This window comes from Vigna umbellata, chromosome 2 (assembly GCF_029865625.1).
Source record: "Vigna umbellata cultivar VRB3 chromosome 2, Vumbellata_1.0, whole genome shotgun sequence".
Classification (NCBI taxonomy): domain Eukaryota; kingdom Viridiplantae; phylum Streptophyta; class Magnoliopsida; order Fabales; family Fabaceae; genus Vigna; species Vigna umbellata.
This window is the reverse complement of record NC_142166.1, coordinates 29,493,534-29,514,025: the sequence shown is the minus strand read 5'-3', so window position 1 is coordinate 29,514,025 and position 20,492 is coordinate 29,493,534. Positions and strand designations below refer to the sequence as shown.

The following is a 20,492-nucleotide window of genomic DNA, read 5'->3' as shown; positions in this document are numbered from 1 at the left end:
ATCACGTTAAATCTGGATCACGTTTCTCGATGCTTCTCCACGCTCCTTCATACTAGAAATCAACAACAATGGAATCAACAACAATGGAAGCAATGAAACCCAAAAGGAAAATGGCAAAGAGACAAATGAAGGAAAAGAAAAGGAAAGGACGAAGAAATGAGAGAAAGTGAGAAGGAAACAGGGAAGAGAGATATATGTGAGAGATGGGTGGGGTGCAGCTGAAGAGCAAAATTGACGTGAAATAGAGTTTTCAAATCAATTAAAAAATCCTAAACAGTAAAAATAAAAAGGTTTTAACTAAAAAAGAAGGATAAAATTGGAATTAAATGAATTTGGAGAGGTGGAGGAAGCACGGTGTGGTGGTAGAGGGAGTAACACCCGTACAAATTTGATGGGATGCACGAAGAAACACCCAGCACCATGCATTTTTATCCCCATTCGTCTGCGTGTCTTGTTTGAGAACGTTCCGACGCATCTGTAGCACCGGAGAGAAGGATTTGTGGCAGAGCATTGTTCACGGCGGCTGGGTAAGAAATTTTTTTTGTGCATGAAGAAAAGCCCAAAAGGGTGTTGGTTAATGCGTTCACGAGGCTCTCAATTCGAGTTTGAATTCTAATAGGGAGAGTCTAATTTTTGTTCACTGTAGAAGCGACACCTTCAAGTGTTCGTTAAAATGCCAGAGAAAAACTCTTATGTACACAGTCAATTCCTCACCCCACGAAGGTCCCCCAGGTTCCTCCCCCAACTAAACCACACCACTCTCAATCCCAAATCAGCCATCGTTTTCGTAAATAAATCCAATGAGTTGGGTTGAGAATATCATCATTTAAAATTTAAAATTTAAAGTTTAAAATTTAAAATTTAAAATGATGATATTTAACAAAGAAAAAAAAACATAAATATGGGAAGTCTGAGGTCTCTGTATGATGGATCCTGGGTCCTGCGTAATTTAGGGTTTGTGCCGGTGTGACTTTATTTCACTACTTTTTTTAGTTTCAACACGACAACGAAGATAGAACCAAATAGATCCCCAAGTGGAAGAGTAAGAAGCATCATCCATAAGAGAATCTCAGCATAAGAGAAGGAAAATCCCTGATTGAAAAATGGAGGTAGAGACAGAGACTATGGTGGAGAAGAGGGAGATAATCAACAACGTGATGTGTCTTTTGACAGACCCAGATGGAACTCCCTTGGGCTCTCCAATGTACCTACCTCAGATTGCTGGCCCTCAACACCTCAATTAGATTATTAATGAGCTTCAAAACAATGTAAGCAAGTCCCTTTATTCTTCTCAAATTCTATTTTACATTTTGTTTATTATTTATAACATTGAGCGATTATCTATGCTTTCATTTTAGGAAGAGAAGTTGTCGTATGCTTTCTATATATCAGATGAGGAGCTCATTGTGCCACTTGAAACATACTTGCAGAAAAACAAAGGTTAGTCATGTTTGTTTACAATAAATTATTTCTTTTTCTTTCTTAATTCGTTGTAAATTCACTTATTTACTTGCTTTTAACACATTTTGAGAAAAAAAAATCCTCATCTTTCTAAAGAATTGATACAAAGAATTACGCACTTGTAATGATGTTTTTCTTTTCCTTTACAATGTTACTTTAACATTATTCCAGTCTCGCTGGAGAAGGCTTTGCCTATAGTTTGTCAACCTCAAGCTATTTTTCGGATTCGTCCTGTGAATCGCTGTTCTGCAACTATTTCTGGTATGTGAGACATATTGTGTATTTTCCCATTCGTAGTGGCACAATGTTGTATTGTGCTTGCTAAGCTGTGAGAGACATCAGTGTGGTTTGGATGTTGATGATTGTAGCACAAGTTTGTGTTATTCTTTGAATGTTCTGGAATTCATATTTTTGCGGTTGTTTATATTTTTAGGTCATGCTGAAGTTGTACTTAGTGTTGCCTTCAGTCCCGATGGACGACAACTGGCAAGTGGTTATGGTGATACCAGTGTTCGATTTTGGGACTTGACCACTCAGACACCATTGTACACTTGCAAAGGTTTGACATTTAAAAATGTTAAGTTGTTCTTGGTATTTGCTAATTAAGTACAGGAAATATAAATGATCAATTTAACTAAATGGTAAAAGGAGTTAGAATTAATTGAAGGTTCTCGATGAGAAGCAGTGTGTTACTGCTAAGGGGAATGTTCATGCTATTAAATCTGGATCATGATGGAATTCTAAGCTGGCAAAGAATAGTGGGAGGGTGGGGGTTATTGCAAAGGAATGAGAAAATAATAAGAGGGAAGGATAGGGACTGTGAAGGCTGAGAATTATAGTATTGGGAGAATTACAATGGTCTACTCTGTTGTAAAGAGCTATTCTTTATCCTTCCTTATTAAATTAATATCAATTTCTATAGTTTCATAATGCTTCGGCAATTTTAACGAGTCATATATAGCATTGTAGCTGTTAACATTTTATGCAGGACACAAGAACTGGGTACTTTGTATTGCATGGTCACTGGATGGAAAGTATCTTGTAAGTGGGAGCAAGGCTGGTGAACTTATTTGTTGGGACCCTCAAACTGGAAAGTCATTAGGCAATCCACTAACTGTAAGATCTTTGATCACCAATACAAACATCCATTATAAAGTTTGTTTACTCTTTTCTTAAATTTTTTTCATTTAAGTTTATTGATAGCATTGCAAACTTCCACTATTTGAAGATTCAAACAGAGAAACTTGATGCTTTGAACATTGAATAGTACATTGTCGTAGTGAAGTACATATTGAAAACAGTAGTGAGCAATGGTGCAATGGCTGCAAGGGCAGCATTTATTTAGCTATAAGAATTACACAACTCTAGTTACACAGCTTCCCCCTTCTTTCCTTGCCTTAATTCCAAAAGTAAATAAAAGAACATCCTACCTTATTCTGGAGATGTTTTATATGAATTGTCATTTATTTATTATTAGTTACTGATAACACTCTAGATTTACATATTTTTCTCTATTAAAAATCATTTCTTAGATTTCTTTAGTTTTTAATTTCTTAGAATTAGATTAGTTTTATGTTTTTCTCTTAATTTTTTAGTTTTATAAAATTTTAGTTAAAAAGAGGTTTTTAGATGTAATTTTTAGCTTTTGTTAATAATTAGGAAATTAGTATTTTTCTGAAATTCTTTCAATAAAAATGTTTTGTTTTAATTGCATAATTTCTCTTCTTTTTCTTAATTGTTTGATTTTTTACAGATTGGAACAACACTTGGGCCATAATAGAAGTTGATTGAGAGGTGTTGAATTGAAATGAGCTGCTGGATTAAATTTGGGCCGCTGTTTTGGGCCACTGTTTTAACGTTAGGGTGTTGCTCCCTCCACCTCCCCGGTTGCTCCCTCCACCTCTCCTCTTCCTCTTTTACCCTTCAATCTATTTTTCTATTCCTATTTTATCTAAGTTTATTTTTAAGGTTTAAATCTTATAAAGAAACCTCCCTTAAACGGATATGAGAGCTATAAACGGATATCAACATGTAAAAACAGATTTCGACATCTGTTAAGGAATGTTTCGACGTAATTACTTCTTTCAGAGATCCTTTCTGTTATCGTCTTCGCTCATTCTTTTCTACACTCTCGTTTTGCTTGCACATATCAAAATCAATTTCTGATCCAAAATGAACGATCTAATCATCAAGTCTTCACGTGGATCTAAAAAAACTGCGAACGTTGATTTGGAAGCGGGTATGTGGAACTCACTTCTTCCATAACCCACTTAGACACTAACATGAGAATCTTCATGGAAGAGGCTGAGAAGGTGAAGACTGAAATGGGGTCCCCAGAGACATCCTCGGCAACTTGCAGCAGGCCAACGAGGAGAGCAAGACAACCAGGCCCCCCGCTCTCCGTCGAACTCTCCCCACCTACATTGCGTCGCCGCCATCGTCGAGCCAACCGCACCAAGCTCGTGCATCTTCTTTGCACCATTGAATCATCACGCCATCATCAAACGATCCAGAAGCAGAAGCATAGCGCTGCCGCCATCATCGCGCGCTCTCATCATCTTCATCACAAATTCAACGCGCATTTCCTTCGCGCAGCACCATCACCACCCTCACAGAATCACCACGACCACCAGCAAGCCGCCATCTCGAGCCTACACCTCATCACCTTCGCATGTCACCCGACCTGCATCAGAAAAACAACAAACACAAAACCCAATTCCAGGTCCACGCATCCAATTTCAGAAACCCCCAAACCAGAGACGCACAGTTCGGTCATCTTCATCGCAACGCACAGAGAAACGCAGCCTGCACACAGAATCGCATAAGCCAAACCCAAGAATCGCAAATCGCTTTCCGGTCTCAAGTACGGCACGCCGACCATCTACCGGACCCGGATCGCTGTCACCAATGGGCTGAGGAAGAAGTTGAAGGAGTTGATGATAGAGTTTCAGGAACTCAACCACGTCGACTTGCTCTCCGCCGCCTTCATTTCACCTCGTAATTTTGCTATTCTCCTCAGCCATCGCGTTCTCTCCGTGCACCTCCATTCCGACCTTGCCCCCAATTGGTGCTTTTGCGATGAAAACATGCTCCCCGTCGAAGTCATCGACAACGAACTCGCCACCCTCGCCACCGACTGTCCAACTTGCGCCGCCTCTAGGTCATTGGCCCCAGCTAGATGGGGCTGCTGAGCATCGCGGGAAAGTGTCTCTCAAACTGCAGTGCTGATTTAAAAGCTTGGGGGAGGTGGGCTGTAAGCAGAGAGTAAAGTAAGATTGAGGGTTAAAAGTTAAAAAAGGATAAAAAAGGTAAAGAAAGAGGTTATTTTTGTAATAAAAAAAAATTGAAGAAAGTTGGGGAGGTAAAGGAAGAAAACGGGGGAGGTGAAGGGATCAACATCCTTAACGTTAAGCTGCTGCAAGTGAAATTGAAGGCAGCGCTGGCCTGCTACAATGGTGCTGCAATTGGAAGACTGTTGCTGATTGGATAATTGGGCTGGCAATGCTGATATGGGCTTAAGTGAAACGGTGAAGCTGACCGGTGAAGCTGAAGACGTGACCGGAGCGCGATCCTCGCCAGAGAAGAAGCTGACCGAAGCTTAAGTGGATCGGAGGGTTTGAAGAGCAAAGCTTTTGGAGACCGTTGGATCAAGGTGAAGCTCGAAGCGTCATAGCAAGGTTCCCCCTCTCCCATTTTTCTTTTCCCCCTTCCTTTTCTCTTTTCGTTTTTGACCCTATATAAAGGGCCTTCACCATGTAAATAGGGAGATATAGAGAACACTTCTTCATATACTTTTGAGATACATTTTCAGACGCTCTGTAGATTAGGGTTTTTACGCTTTTCTTAGAGTAGAGATATTGTTCTTGTTTCTGGATTTCGCTGAGACAATTGCGAGAGTGACAGTCGCGAGAATATTGGTGACTTCCGGTACAGTTGTAATCTTCTTTTCATATTAATATAAAGTTCTATTTCGTATTCTCGTTTGTGTTGAGATTGTTCTGTGTTCTTGATTTCTGCCATTGTTATGTTTTGAGAAAATGATTTGGATTCTGATTCTCTGCAATTTTATGATTTCTTTCGGAATTAAATGTAGCATTTTTCATCGAGATGTCTTCTCGAGACAGAGAAAAGTCCAATGCATAAAAATTGATTCAAATTTGTGTTTCTTGAATTTGTTTGTGAATTTTAGATTGATGAATAGGCTAATGAACCTTGATTGGAAAAATGAGTGGAAAGAGTCAAATTAAAGTTCTGAAATATGAACTAGAATACCCTGGATTGGGATTCACATTATCATGATGTCTTCTTGAGAACTCTACGCACTCTTTTATTCATATCAATGTACATTCACCTATGAAATCAATTCTGTCTTTGCTTTTGATAGTGATAGTTGAAGTTCAGTTTGAGTTTTGATGTTCCAGTTGTTTACTTTGAGTATTTTAGAATTTATGATCTGCTTTACTTCTGTTTCAGCCTTTACATTCTTGTTGATATGATGCTTTTCAATCTTGAGTTTTAAGTTCTTTTCAATTTGGTTTTATTTCTGATTTTGTTCCAGTTTTAGTATATAGGTTTTGTTTTGGATATAAATAGGTTTAATCTCTTCATCACTTTAGCTTAGGTTTTATTTCTTTATTTTCTTCCTTCTTTTATTTTAAAATAGATTATAGTTTCGCTTTTCTTAATTTTTTAATTTCTGTGTTTTCATTTTAAATGTCCCCACCTGTTTAGTAGTAGTTAGTGTAACATCCCAAAATTATACAGTCAGTCAGCAACTATATAATAGAATATTAACATGTATTAATATTATAAAGCAGTTTTACAATTAAAGAGAGCAGTGTGCAAAAATGGCCGAACGGCCTTACATATACTCAAAAGAATAACGAGCGTTCACAAAAGAATAAGGACGAACGGTTTTCAAAACGATTACCGAGCGTCCTAATATTTACAATCAGAAAAAGGGCGCTCGCTCACCAGCGGCCCATTATCCTAAATACACTAACTAAAAACCGAACGCCTCACTGTTCGGCCTTCACTTCTACTTCCACGAGATTCTCCTCAGCTATGAATCCTTCTTCCAGTGTTTGCTCCAGGGAAGTATCACCTTCTGCTCACATCCACACGGATGATCATTGCATTTGACAAGACGGATATACATATACAAGACAACACAATGGAAATGCAAGGGTAAGCTTATTGAATTTAATTCAGGTCAAACAGATATTTCATACTTAACAAATTCAGCAAGTACGTTCACAACATATACATTCAATTCATACATAAATTTCATCCAAAATCCTGATACTAGACCGACCATCCGGACTGTATGAATCCTGTGTAGCTAAGGCGTCCGTGCACTCAGGTGGGGTAACTGGAATGCTCATCAGTAGCCACCTGAGGTTAGTCTGTTCTGTCCAAGTTACAGTTATGGACTAGACCTCCTGCCATTCCCACGCATGACATACTCCTCTCTACTTGAGAACGAGCACTCACGGAATATCAGGATGAACCACCATCTAAGCTTACCACGTTCATACTTACAATTCTCAATTTCCAACCAAGAGTCGTTCCTCCCTGGAACGCTCGTTCAAAAACCATAATCATAATTTCAACTCTTATAGTGTTCGCACATCTTAATTATTCCTCTTAAATACATTTTCATTCTTAGTTTCACTTCCATAAAAGAACGAACGTCCAGCCCTCTTTGTAATAGAGGACGAACGTTAATACATTACCAAGAGATGCTCGTTCACGAATAGAATAAAACCAAGACAGGTTATTAGACGAACTCCATTATAACTTGACTCAGTTAGATGAACTGAATCTAGTACGATCTGGAAAATACTTAGAATTGATTTAAGTTCACTAACTCTGGAATGAATCCAATGGATACATAATTCGCAAACTAGTTTAGATAAATAAACCGAACACAAGATAATTCAGGAGACAAACCGCCAGTCAATGACCGAGCGCGAAAATAGGCATTTAGTGAATTTTTGAACGAACGTCACTGAAGTATTGGACGAACGTTACTAGAACTATTGGACGAACGTTATTTAAGATTTAGGGACGAATGCTATTATACTTTAGGACGAACGTCATGAGAATACAGGACGAACGCTATTTCAGCTAGTTGGCGATTACGGAAAGGAACGAGCGTTCGGTATAAGACCGAGCGCTACTTATTACTTACTCTTCGGGACGAGCGTTCGGTATAAGACCGAGCGCCACTTAGGACGTACGCTTTTTGTGTCGAGACTATTCACTGATTCAAAATCATGGAATTGGGAATTTCATATAAACTGAGATAATTAAAGTTTGTGTTTTAGCAATTTGACTAAGTGTCCAAGAGTAGATTTTCAAGCTTCTCAATTTCTCACATAATACTCCTGATATCTACGTTTGGCCGAACGCTCAAACGTAAAGCTATATATATATAAGAGGGCGTTCGTTCTCAAAGGAAATCCTTTCCAAATGAAAGGGTTCAGCTATTTCATAAATGACACTGATAATACCGAACGGTCAAAGACCGTTTCGATCACGAGCGTTCTTTAACACAGAATTTCATATTCAGATTCATCTTACAAAAATTACCTTTTTCAGTATAAACTTTCATACATTTAATTGCTCATATCATAGCACAAAATCCATACTTCTTCATACATCATCTCATCATACAGCTCATTTTTCAATTTAATCAAACCATAGAACATTTCATCACTTTCACCCATCATGTCAGAATCATATTCATATACTCAAAAGTCCAATATCATAAATCATATTTTCAAGCATCACATAACGCGCATGCAGTACAGAAATCACATGAGTTAAATCTAATAAGCTTCCCTTACCCGGATTAAGCAGTGTGCGTTCGTTCTTCAGAAAGAAAACAAGATTCCAGTATACTCTTCTACCCTTAACGTTCAAACCCCAAAAACTCCTCAAACCGTTTCAGAATCCAAAACTGTTCGGTTTGATGGAAAGCTCACGGTGCAGGGATGGTTCTCACGGTGCTGAAACGTGAACGGAGCAGCGTAGGGTGAGTTACAGAAGAGAGAAGGAGAGGGGTTCTAGAGAGAAGGAGGAGAAAAATGGAGATTTTGAATTTCTGAGGAAGAGGAAAGTGTACGCAGAGGAGGGGAAGAGTGTTTCAGAAAAATTTAATTCTCTTACCAAATCATACGGACGTTCCTTCCTGTGCTGACACCTGGCTTCCAGAATTGAGTGCAGAACCTTCCGATGTGACACATGTCAGAGAGATTCAGAGAATGAAAGTGCACATTAATGGCACCGCACGTGGGGGGCGTGGGTGTATTAATGAGGACACAGTGGCATTAAATGGGGCGTGACAGTTAGTAAGTAAATAATTAGTAAATAAATACAAGACTTAACTCTACATTTTAAAACTTAATTTTGTTGAGTCCTAGGATTGATATTCTGGTTGCCCTATGCTACATTAGTGGGGACCAGATTTTGTTCTGATTTTAGGCGACAAAAATCAGTTTAACAAATGGCGCCGTTGCCGGGGACTCGGCGAGTTAAGTCTTAGAGTGTTAGGTTAGTCTTGTTTAGGCTTGTTTTCTTGATTTTATTTCTGTTTTGTGTTCATATATGTTCCTTTTTAGTTTAGGATCTGTTTGTTTTGTTTTCATTTTTGTATATTAGGATCTGTTCTGCAGAGTAGAAATTGTGAATATAGCTTGTATAGATTTTCTTTTCTTTCAATTCTTTTGTTGAATTCTGTGATAGAGGCTTTATTGGTCTGATTGGTTTTTATCTTGTGAGCAATTGTTAAGCATGGATCACTCCTCTGCATATGGTAATTTCTCATTTCCTTATAATGCTCAACCACCAAGATTTGACATGTTTTATGAGCCTATTCCTGAGGTTTTTATGCAGCCAGCCAATCAAGCTTTCCAGCAGCAACCACCACATTGTTTTCAACCATATCATGAGCAACCACCCTTGCAAGTGCAGCAGCAGCTGCCACACGTATACTGGGACCAATATGCTGAACCAGAGCAGGAGAATTTCCTGTCGGAACAGCCATGGCAGCCATCTTTTTTCCATTATGATGCACCAGAGCAAGAGGAAATTCATTCAGAACAGCCATGGCAGCCACAATTCTGTGATCAGTGGCAACAGGGGATTCCAGCGTATGAACTTCAAGGACTAACCAATCAAGTGGCTGAGTTAGTAGCTGTAGTCAACAAGTTGACTGGGAGAGTTGAAAAGGAGAAAGAGGCAGCAACCAATGAAGCACCACTGATGGTAGCTGCTACCCCAGAGTTTCAAGTGATTAAGTGTCCAACCACCTCTGTAATTGTATACGCTAATCCTTCTTTCACTGATTCAGATTCTGTTTTAATTTCTGTTAATGATAGTTCCAATTCTCTGATGAGTGGTGATTGTATGAATGCATCTGTTGATTCTGAATCTGTATATGAACTTTATGTTGGTGATGAGAGTACTGAACCTCATTCTGAAATTGATTGTATTGTTGATTTGAACTCTGATTTTAAAATTGAACCTGCTGAGCTTGAAGTACAAATTGATTTCAGAAAGTCCAAAGAGTATTTGAAAAAAATGAGGGAAGCTGCCAACCATGTTTTGGTGCTTCAGTACTATGAAATGGACTTTTATGCTGATGTATGTGATCCTAAAATTGATTTGACTACGTTTGATCAAATGCTTGATGTGCCTGTAGAGGTTGTTGATTTTAGTCCTTGCTTTGATCATTCTAATATCACAAATTCAGTATTTAACATTGATAGAGTTCATATACCTGCATCTAGTGTTTTTTATGATTGCACAGATTTAAATGCACCTCTTGATGATGAATCAGGTGCTCATGATGATAGATATGTAGTTTTTGATGATGTGAAAGTTGATATGACTGATTTTGAAAATGCCTGTACTGATTTAGGATTAGAACTTGAACTTGAGTTTGCTGGGTTCTTAAACTCTTTAGAACTGAGTAATGAAAAACTCACTGGTTGTACATGCCTTGGGGGTGGTTGTGAAGTTTGTGAAGAAATCAGTTCTGCCATATGTTCTGCTTCTAACTATTTTGCAGGCGCCAAGGAAGAGATCATTATGTTCAAGCTGGATGGAAATGACCTTGATGAGGTAGCTAGTGATCAGAGAACACAGGTTTATTCTGAACTTAGCATTCCCATAGAATTCTCTAAGGTTCAATATGAATTTAATGCTTTGGATCTGTTTAAATTTGAACCCATAGAACCTGCTCCAGATTATGTTCCTGTTATGCCTGCACACAGTCATATTTTAGATTCAGCCTGTTCCATTGAAAATATTGACATGCCTTATGCTGTTTCAGAGTTATGCACTGGTTTTGACATTATTCCAGTTGATGATAGCTTCACAATAGGTGTTCATTTAGCTGCTGATTTGATAGATGCTAGTGAGGTCATTTTTGAGGAGCCAGTACAGGTTGATTTTAAATTTGAGCTTCCTGTCTGTTTAGGTGAGGTACAAACTAGCTTTGATAATCTTATGGATGAGAAAACCTTGCCAGATATTCTTGCTGTTATACCTGATTGTACTGAAAAGCTGGATGAAATTTGCGTTGTAGAACATATTGATATTTCTGATGATTTTTATGATGTGTGCATTGGTCTGGACAACAATTTTGAGGATAACTTTATGGACTGTGTTGAGTTCACTATGGATTTTGTTGTTATTACTAAGGAAGAGCCAACACAGGTGTTGTTTAACCTTGAAATTCTAGTTGTCTTATCTGAGTTTCCTTTGCAGTTTAGCTCATTTGATTGCCTATGCATAGATCCTTTAGAGCCTGTTGTTAACACTGCAGTAGTTATTGATTCTAAGGTTCTTAGAGCACCATTTGAGATTGAATGTATCCATACCCCTACTGTTTGCACTGATAATATTTTTCCCACCTTTGATGCATTGGTTCTTCATGAGAATGATCTTGATTTCAGTTTTAACAAAGCTGAAATGTTTGATGATTCACTGATGAACATTGACTTTGATTTTGCTGTTGCAGCTGACATTACTAATATTGCCACTCATCCAAAGGAAGCTGCAGACACAAAGGAAGTGGTCATGAATGCAAGAGAAGGTATAAATGATGCTCAAAGAGCCTGGAATTTGCAAAATCAACAGCAAAGGCATGAGGAGATCTGGTTGCTGCAGCTGAAAGCATTGAATGGAGAACTGATGATGCTAAAGCAGAGAGCTGGGAAGGAGCTAATGCACATCTTGGCTGACAATGGAGAAAATCCAATAAGCTCTTTCTTGTCCCTTCCTTTAAATAGTAGTTATAGGTCTTTTATAGTAGTTTACATAGCTTTAAGTAGCATAATAAATAGTAGGGTAGATAATATGTTGTTTTTCATAAAAATAAAAAGAATTAACTTTGATTTGTGGCCAATCTGAATAAGTTCTTTGCCTCTTTAGTTTTGTAGTTTTACTTTTAAGTCTTGTTTCTGTTCTTGTTCAATTGCTGTTTTTTTTTGTGTTTTTCAGTTTCTATTCTTGTACATATCTGTTGCTGTTTGATCTGAGTATGTTTTTGTTGATTAGAAAACCTTACTCACTCACACATTCAGGGCAATGTGCCTCTTAAGTGTGGGGGTGAGGGGTTGTAGTTAAAATTTTTGCTTTTACTTTGATAGATGTGTTTAGTATCTGTTTTAGCAATAAAATAGGGGTATTTTTTTCTGAACTGTTTTTCTCTTAGTTTAGGTCTGGTTTGGTTTATAAATCCCTAGAGTAGTTTACTATTCTTTCTTTAGTCTGTAAATACTTACTCTTGTTACTGATCTGTTTTAGTTTAGTTGTTAGTTTTGTTGATAATAGTTCTCAGGTCTTTTAAAGTTCATTCATTTTCTGGTTTATGTTGTTTTAGCTTAGGTTCTTTTGCTGTTTTTTAATCTGTTTTAGAACTTATTTTAGGTCCCTTTTCTTGGCTTATTTCTATTATTTTGTTTTCCTTATGCTAGTTTCTTGCTCTGTTTTAGTTCTTCATTAGTTTCTATTCTTCATTTTATTTTCATGCTTTGCTTCAAGTTTTAATTAGGATTCTTTTCATAATTTGGTTCTATTTTCTTTCTGCTACTGTTTTTAAAATTTTTCTGAATCTGTTTAGCTTTCTTTTTGTCAATTCTCTATTCTGGTTATATTGCATATGTTACGTACCTGAGTACGTAAACTAGCCAAATACAACCTTGCACACTCTCTCACACGTAATAGAACAATAAACACACGTAATAGAACAATGAACGAATAACAATGGATGAATGAATCTCTTTTATTGATGGTAATATCTGAATAAACAAGGGTAAACAATAATTGGGAGCATAACCTCCTTCAATTACTTTGAGAGCATAACCTCCCTCACAAGACAATAATGTCTGTCACAAAACTCAATAATCATAAGCATACCTTTAACCCTAGACTCTAACTTTATTTATATTAATTATTTCCAGCCCATCTCTTATTAAATATTTGTAACATCCCAAAATATAGTAATACCATAATTCAGAATTAATTACAATTAACAGTGAACAGTAAACAGTCTTAATATTAACAGGAAACCAAGGTTCAAAGCCTAACGGCTGGTGTACAAATAACGAGCGTATCCAAGTGCAGAGAAAATAAAGCAGAACAACTTAAGGTTTCAGAGTTACAAATTACAGCTCAAAATAACGAGCACTAATAACGAACGGTTTTACAAGATGATAACCGAACGTCCCAAAATGAGCTAATATATATATACAGTACTAAACTAACGAGCGCTCTAAGGCTCGGCTTTAACTTCAACTTCCACCAGATTTGCATCCTCCAAATTTTCTTCTTCCAGCATGACTTCAAGGGATGCATCACCATCTGCTCACATCCACAACGGATGATCATTGCATTTTGACAAGACGAAAGCACATGGACAGTAGACAACACAAATGGAAAACGCAAGGGTCAGCTTATACTGTTTAATTAATACAACACACATACAGTTCGTAATTCGATTCACACATACATCAAGTAACTTAATCATGTAATTTAACATAGAAAGATATATAAGACAGACCGTCCGGACTGTATGAACCATGTAGTTATAGGCGTCCTTGCACCCAAGTGGTGTAGTAGCCGGGATATACCTAATCAGCTTCCACTTGAGGTTAATCCTTCGCCCCTGCTAAGTGAGGGATACGAAAGACCTCCTGCCATTCCCACACATGACTACCCCCTTCTACGTGAAGATGAGCATCACGGAATATCAGGATGGACCAAGCCAGCATTAACTAACCACAGTCATACTTTACCAATTCAATATTCAATCATATAAGAGACGTTCCTCCCTGGAACGCTCATCCAATATCCATAATCATAGATTCAATCCATATAGTGTTCACACTGTAATTCAATATGATGTAACATCAATTTCATCTTTAACTGTAAGAGAATAACAGAACGAACGTACAGTCCACTGAACACTCAGGACGAACGTCCAAATAACTTCACTGGATACTCAGGAAAAATACTTAGAACGAACGTAATTTCTGTGGATTCTGTTAAATGAACCGACTCGACTTGAAGTGTACTGGTACTTAGAAAATAATCATGATAGAAACTTGAACCAGATTTAATGTACAAAGGAGGGTCAAGAACACTTAGAATTATTTTTCAAGAGATCTACATATGAATCCAATTCCAGGAATGGAACGAACGCAAAGAAAAATGAATATTTAAATACTTTGAACGAACGCTATTTTATCAATTGAATATTCACTTAGTACAAACGCGAGGTAAGAGACCTAGCGAGATTCAGAACGGACGCTCGTGATAAGACCGAGCGCTTATTGAGAACGGACGCTCGACATAAGGCCGAACGCTACGAATGACGAACGCTCGACATAAGGCCGAACGCTTATGAAAAACGAACGCTCGACATAAGGACGAGCGCTATCAAAGACGAACGTTCAACATAAGGCCGAACGCTAATTAGGACGAACGCCTCGGTATAAGACCGAGCGTTACTTATTCATAAAGTTTTAAATATTTAAATATTGCTGAGCTAGACGAACGCTCAGACATTCAATTTGGGACGCTCGTTCATGAGCAGAATTCCTTCCAAATGAAAGAATCCCAATCTAAGTTACTTTACTGAAATGCCGAACGGTTTAAGACCGTACAGGGACGAACGTCATTTATCAGTGGGAAACAATGAAATTTCAGATTTCTCAACCTTAGCAAAATTTTCCAGATTTCCAATTTATAACTTTATAACTTTCATTCCCGATTTAATTCACCGTAAACATCATCATCATACAGATTTCAACATTTGAATCATTCCAACTATACAATCACCATACTCCATTTATACATGATCAGATCAACATGCATTTAATCAAAATCAAAAACAACATATATAATACATACAAGCAGTATTTGTTCATGACAGATTAAACCAACATCAGAAATCATATCAGATATCAGTAACCGTTCATAACAGCTCAAACATCAGACTTTACATACATGCAACTCATATCACAAAAATCAAGCAGTATGAATTAAACTTATAAGCTTCCCTTACCTGATCTAGCAGTGCACTTCCAAATGCTTAGAGTTTCTCTCGTGCTCTCACGGCTTTCTATCAGAAATTCACTCAACCACTTCAATTTAATCTAACACACCAAAATCGTAAACAGATCAGACTTCTAACTCATGCATGCAACCAGAATTTTGGTTTGCATGAACTAAATGGACGAAGGTGCAAAGACGAGAACTTACCAGTTCAGTTCTCAATTCTGTTCGGATCAGAATGATGTTCACAGTGCAGGGAAGGTTTCTATGGTGTCTGAAATGAGATCAGAGGTTTGATGGTGAGTTATTTTAGAGAGAAGATGAAAACGGTTTAGAGAGAGGGCAGAGAATTTGAAAGCAGAAATTCTGAGAAGAAGATGAAGCATGCAGGAGGAAGAGGGAGAGTTTTTCAGAATTATTTTTCTCTTCCCATGCAGAATAAACTCCCCAACCTCCACACGCCACTTGTCTCCCACTAACCTTCTCAGAATGCTCCAACCGTGACACATGTCAGGCGCATGCAGTGGAAGTGTGAGTGCATTTTGACGTGTCACGGTGCATTAAAATAGTGATCAGAGAATGAATTAGTGTGTATTAATTTATCAGGTTCTCACAATATTCCTCTATCTGCATTTAATATAAATATCCTTATATTTAATATAAATATCCCTATATTTAATATAAATATCTCTCCGTATATTATCCTAGCATATATCCTTAATTATAAATATCTTATATTGAATATTTTCCTAAATATATATTTATTTACTCTAATTATCTTATACTATATTTATTTACTCTAATTAACTTATACTATATTTATTTACTCTAATTAACTTATACTAAATATTCTCTCTGCTTATATACTTTCTAACCCTTATTATTAGCCCTACCTTAGATCGTAACATTACACCCCGCTGCAAAACAACCTTGTCCTCAAGGTTGGAAACGGGGAGCTGGATCTCATGGCTCCTCATCAATTCATGTCTGGAGGTTCGGGTGGTGGTAAAACCTTCTCTAATGTCTTCCATTCTTCGTCCAGCATTCTGGTTACCACTTCTCCTGAACCATAAGCCCTGAGGGAATGGTTTTCAATGTCTTTCAGTACTTCACGTCGCTCTCTTCCTTCCGCCAGTGTACCAAACATTGCAAGCCTCCTGTTCTTTTTGTCGGCCCATCTCTTCACAGACTCCATTGTTCTCTCCAGGGTATTGATTCTTCCATTTGCCCTTCCTTCCAAAGTCTTCATTCTTCCTTCCAATACTAGACCGTTTGGTTCAGGTAGTTTTCTCATGCTCGGTTCTGGCCGTCTCCTCCCGTTCGGCTCGGTAAGTCCTCTCTCTATAGGTTCCGTCCGTTCTTTCACGTTCGGATCCAGCAGTCTGCTATCGTTCGGTTCTGGCAGTTCGCTCACGTTCAGATTCGTTAGTCCACTATCGTTCGGTTCCAACAGTCCCTTCCCATTTGGAGCTTGGACTTCATGGCGTATTCCACTCAACTCTGCCTTCAACCTCCTTAGGGAGAACTCCATGTTCTTTAGTCTCTGCTCCATGCTCTCCAGTCTCCCTTCAACTGCATTCAATCTTCCCTCCATGATGTCTTTCACTCGTCTCTATTAGGATCCGGCAGTTTCCTCCCTTGACGATCCGGCAGGTCGGACCAATTGTTACGTACCTGAGTACGTAAACTAGCCAAATACAACCTTGCACACTCTCTCACACGTAATAGAACAATAAACACACGTAATAGAACAATGAACGAATAACAATGGATGAATGAATCTCTTTTATTGATGGTAATATCTGAATAAACAAGGGTAAACAATAATTGGGAGCATAACCTCCTTCAATTACTTTGAGAGCATAACCTCCCTCACAAGACAATAATGTCTGTCACAAAACTCAATAATCATAAGCATACCTTTAACCCTAGACTCTAACTTTATTTATATTAATTATTTCCAGCCCATCTCTTATTAAATATTCCTCTATCTGCATTTAATATAAATATCCTTATATTTAATATAAATATCCCTATATTTAATATAAATATCTCTCCGTATATTATCCTAGCATATATCCTTAATTATAAATATCTTATATTGAATATTTTCCTAAATATATATTTATTTACTCTAATTATCTTATACTATATTTATTTACTCTAATTAACTTATACTATATTTATTTACTCTAATTAACTTATACTAAATATTCTCTCTGCTTATATACTTTCTAACCCTTATTATTAGCCCTACCTTAGATCGTAACAGCATATGTCAGGTAGCTTATAGGAATAGTTTAGGTTTATCTTCTGTCAATATATTAGGTAGTTTAGGACTGATTCCAGTTCCTTTTATTTCTCTAACCTTTGTTTCTATTCTTTTAGATTCTGTTTTATGCTTATCTTCATTCTTTGGTGATGTCATTCAAATTTTAGCTTTATTTCCTTAGATTAGAATTGTCAAGAGTAGACTTAGCTTTGGATTTGGGCAGAAGTAGTTCTAGCATTAATTTTTACAGTCTTTAGTTCATTTCAATTCAGTAATTTTTACATAGGATGAGTAGCAAGTCAGTTTTAACAAATTTTAAACCCTTGAGAGATTTTGGGCCAGTTTTTGTCTTTCTTGTGTGATAACATGCATGTTTAATTGTCATTCTGATTTTGCATTGATTCTTTGTGATGTGCTCGCTCTTGGTAACTTTAAATATGATCTAGGCATCCTTCATTTTTCCAGTTTAGCTTATCCATTTCATTCCTTACCATTGCACCTTATATTGAGCTTTAGTTTTTTTTTTTCTTTGCTTTTCATCCATTTCAAGCCATTTCCCCCAACCAATCATTCCTTAGAGACTTGTGAGATGTAGGGAGAAGTCTAGAACTTGGTGAGTGCATGAAAAAGAGTGAGGCCAGAAGTGAAAAAGAAAAAAAAAATGTGTTGAAAAAAAATCTGGTTTGGTTGAAAAAGAAAGAAACAGGTTTGGAAATGAGAACAATCAGAAAAAGAAATTGAAAAAGAGACCTGAAATGAATGAAATAGAAAGAGAACCAGAGAAAAAGAAAGAAAAAATCATCTGGCCAAAGTCTGAGAAAAATAGTATGTTCTGAGTTCTAGTTTTATCCCTTTTTCTTCACATTTCTCTACTCATTTCAGTTCCCATTCTTTTCTGTTTTTCCATTTCATTCCATGAACATTACAAGCCAATTAAAGACCTATTGATTTAGAGAAGCCTTGAGTCAAGCACTGTCATTTAGAGTCTTTTCAAAGTTGTGAATGGTAGTTGGCATGACATGATTGAGTGAAACAGGATTACATACTGTATTTTGTTTGATTGATTGAAATATACTGTATTTTGTTAGGAATGTAAATCTAGAATCACAACTGATTTAACTGTCATTAGACAGTTTACTTTTTGTACATATATACTGTTGACTTCAATAAGAAAATTAATCGTTTTCTCTAAATCTTTTGCATCTCTGTTTTCATTGCCTATCTCTCTTGGTTCCGCTTTTCCAAAATATCTTCCTCTCTTCTCTGATAAGCTGCCACTCTAATAGTGGTATCAGAGCTTACAGGTTTCGAATCTGGGAGGAGTAGTCAAGTAAAGAAACTCTGCAGCAAAATAGATTTTACGCTGAAGTATGGCAGGGATGATCCAAAGTAACCTACCGGTATTCGACGGAAAGAATTTCGAAGATTGGTGCATAAAGATGGATGCTATATTGGGCTTCCATGAGATCGATGAAATTGTCAAAGATGGGTTTAAAGATCCTGCAAAGAATGCTACAGATGAAGAAAAGAAAGCGTATAAAGAGAACAGAAAATTAGACTGCAAAGCACGCATGATCTTGCATCAATGCATCTCGACGGCGATATTCCAAAATGTGTCAAAGGCGACAACGGCCAAAGAAACATGGGAGATCTTACAAGATGGGTACGGAACTGCTGGAAATATAAAGGAGATTAAGCTACAGTCACTACGACGGCAGTATGAGCTCCTGAACATGGGGGAACAAGAAACCATTCAAGGGTACATCGGCAGGATCCAAGTAATTGTCAACGCAATGCGTGCATGCGACAAAGTTGTCAAGGACAAGAAGATAGTTCATAAGATCTTGCGTACGTTAACGCCCCAGTATGACCACATTGTTGTGGCGATTGTAGAAAGTAGAGATTTGGAGAAAATGAAAGTCGAGGAGTTGCAAAACTCACTTGAAGCTCACGAACAGAGACTGCTAGAAAGGAAAGCCGCAGAACAAGATGCAACACAGATCAGCCAAGCATTACAAGCCAAAATACAAAAGGGTCGTGGATTTGGTAGAGGAAGAGGCAGAATGCGAGGTGGTCGTGGAGGCCGAAACGGAGGAAGGTCCGCTAATAACCAAGATCAGAACAAAGATGACGTTAACTATGATCAAAAGGAAGGAAACTTCAGAGGAAGAGGTGGCAGAAGAAATGTCGACAAAAGAAACGTGCAATGTTTCACATGTAGTAAATTTGGCCATTATTCGTCTGAATGCTGGCATAATGAAAACACCAAGAAAGAGAAGAATGACGAAGCTAATCTAGTGAAAGACGAACAAGAATCAGATTCTGATCAAGTAATGCTAATGACTGTTACAACGCAAGGAAGAAATACTGATGAGAATCTGATTAATCAAAGAAAACAAGTACTTGAGACAAGCGAAGTTGAAGACAACTGCACAAAGAATGCTGCAAAAAGAGAATACGTGTCTCTTGCTGGGAAGATGAGCCATGCAAATGAGGGATCATCGTGGTATTTGGATACAGGGTGTTCCAACCACATGACAGGAAATCGAAATTGGCTGATCGATCTTGATACTAGTGTTAAAAGCATAATACGGTTCGCTGATAATAGTACCATAAGAGCTGAAGGCACGGGAAAGGTATTGATTGCGCGCAAAGATGGAAGGCCAGTATACATGCATAATGTTCTTTACGTACCCACCATGAGAAGCAACCTCCTGAGTCTTGGTCAGTTACACGAGAAAGGATACACCATGAAAATGGAACAAGGGCACATCAAAGTGTTCGACGAAAAGCAACGAATGATACTCAAAGCTCCTATTGCCAGCAATCGCACATTTCGTGTAGATCTGAATACAGCGGAGATACAATGCATGAAAGCAACAAGTGTTGAAGGAAATTGGCTGTGGCATTATCGTTACGGGCATCTAAACTTTAGAAGCTAAAGAAAAGAAGCTTGTGAGTGGAATCTGTACGATTGAGGCACCTAAGAAAGTTTGTGAAAGTTGCACCATAGGAAAGCAAACAAGATCAGTATTCAAGAAACGTGCCTACAAGAGAGCAAGACAGCTGCTAGAAGTGGTGCATGCTGATGTATGTGGACCATTCGACGTGTCGTCTCTGGGAGGTAACAGATACTTCCTACTTTTTGTGGATGAGCTTTCTAGAAAAATTTGGGTTTATCTGTTAAAAG

General features: G+C 37.7%; 1 protein-coding gene, 1 long non-coding RNA gene and 1 pseudogene across 3 annotated transcripts; 2 read left to right on the top strand and 1 right to left on the bottom strand.

Moving 5' to 3' along the window:
- The first annotated feature begins 27 nt into the window (after positions 1-27).
- LOC148203766 (notchless protein homolog) lies at positions 28-3,565 on the top strand (annotated as a pseudogene). The gene is made up of 7 exons (XR_015784259.1): positions 28-527; positions 994-1,268; positions 1,359-1,440; positions 1,633-1,722; positions 1,895-2,020; positions 2,450-2,577; positions 3,215-3,565. The product of XR_015784259.1 is annotated as a notchless protein homolog (transcript).
- Positions 3,566-10,335: 6,770 nt separating this feature from the next.
- Positions 10,336-11,973, top strand: LOC148203765 (uncharacterized). The gene is made up of 2 exons (XM_088105645.1): positions 10,336-10,918; positions 11,459-11,973. Exons 1-2 carry the CDS (start codon positions 10,354-10,356, stop codon positions 11,881-11,883), a joined length of 990 nt encoding a protein of 329 aa, XP_087961771.1. The 5' UTR covers positions 10,336-10,353; the 3' UTR covers positions 11,884-11,973.
- Positions 11,974-13,010: 1,037 nt separating this feature from the next.
- LOC148203764 (uncharacterized) lies at positions 13,011-15,633 on the bottom strand. Its single transcript, XR_015784008.1, has 4 exons — positions 15,511-15,633; positions 15,238-15,304; positions 15,041-15,131; positions 13,011-13,335 (listed from the first exon to the last, which is right to left on the bottom strand). It is a non-coding gene; the product is annotated as an uncharacterized LOC148203764 (long non-coding RNA).
- Positions 15,634-20,492: the final 4,859 nt, after the last annotated feature.

What these genes read in the sequence shown, in the direction of transcription:
- LOC148203765 (XM_088105645.1), top strand. Translation starts at nt 10,354, where the DNA reads ATGACTGATTTTGAAAATGCCTGTACTGATTTAGGATTAGAACTTGAA. An exon ending in TGAGGAGCCAGTACAGGTTG is followed by an intron (nt 10,919 to 11,458) that starts ATTTTAAATTTG and finishes TTGATGATTCAC; the next exon opens with TGATGAACATTGACTTTGAT.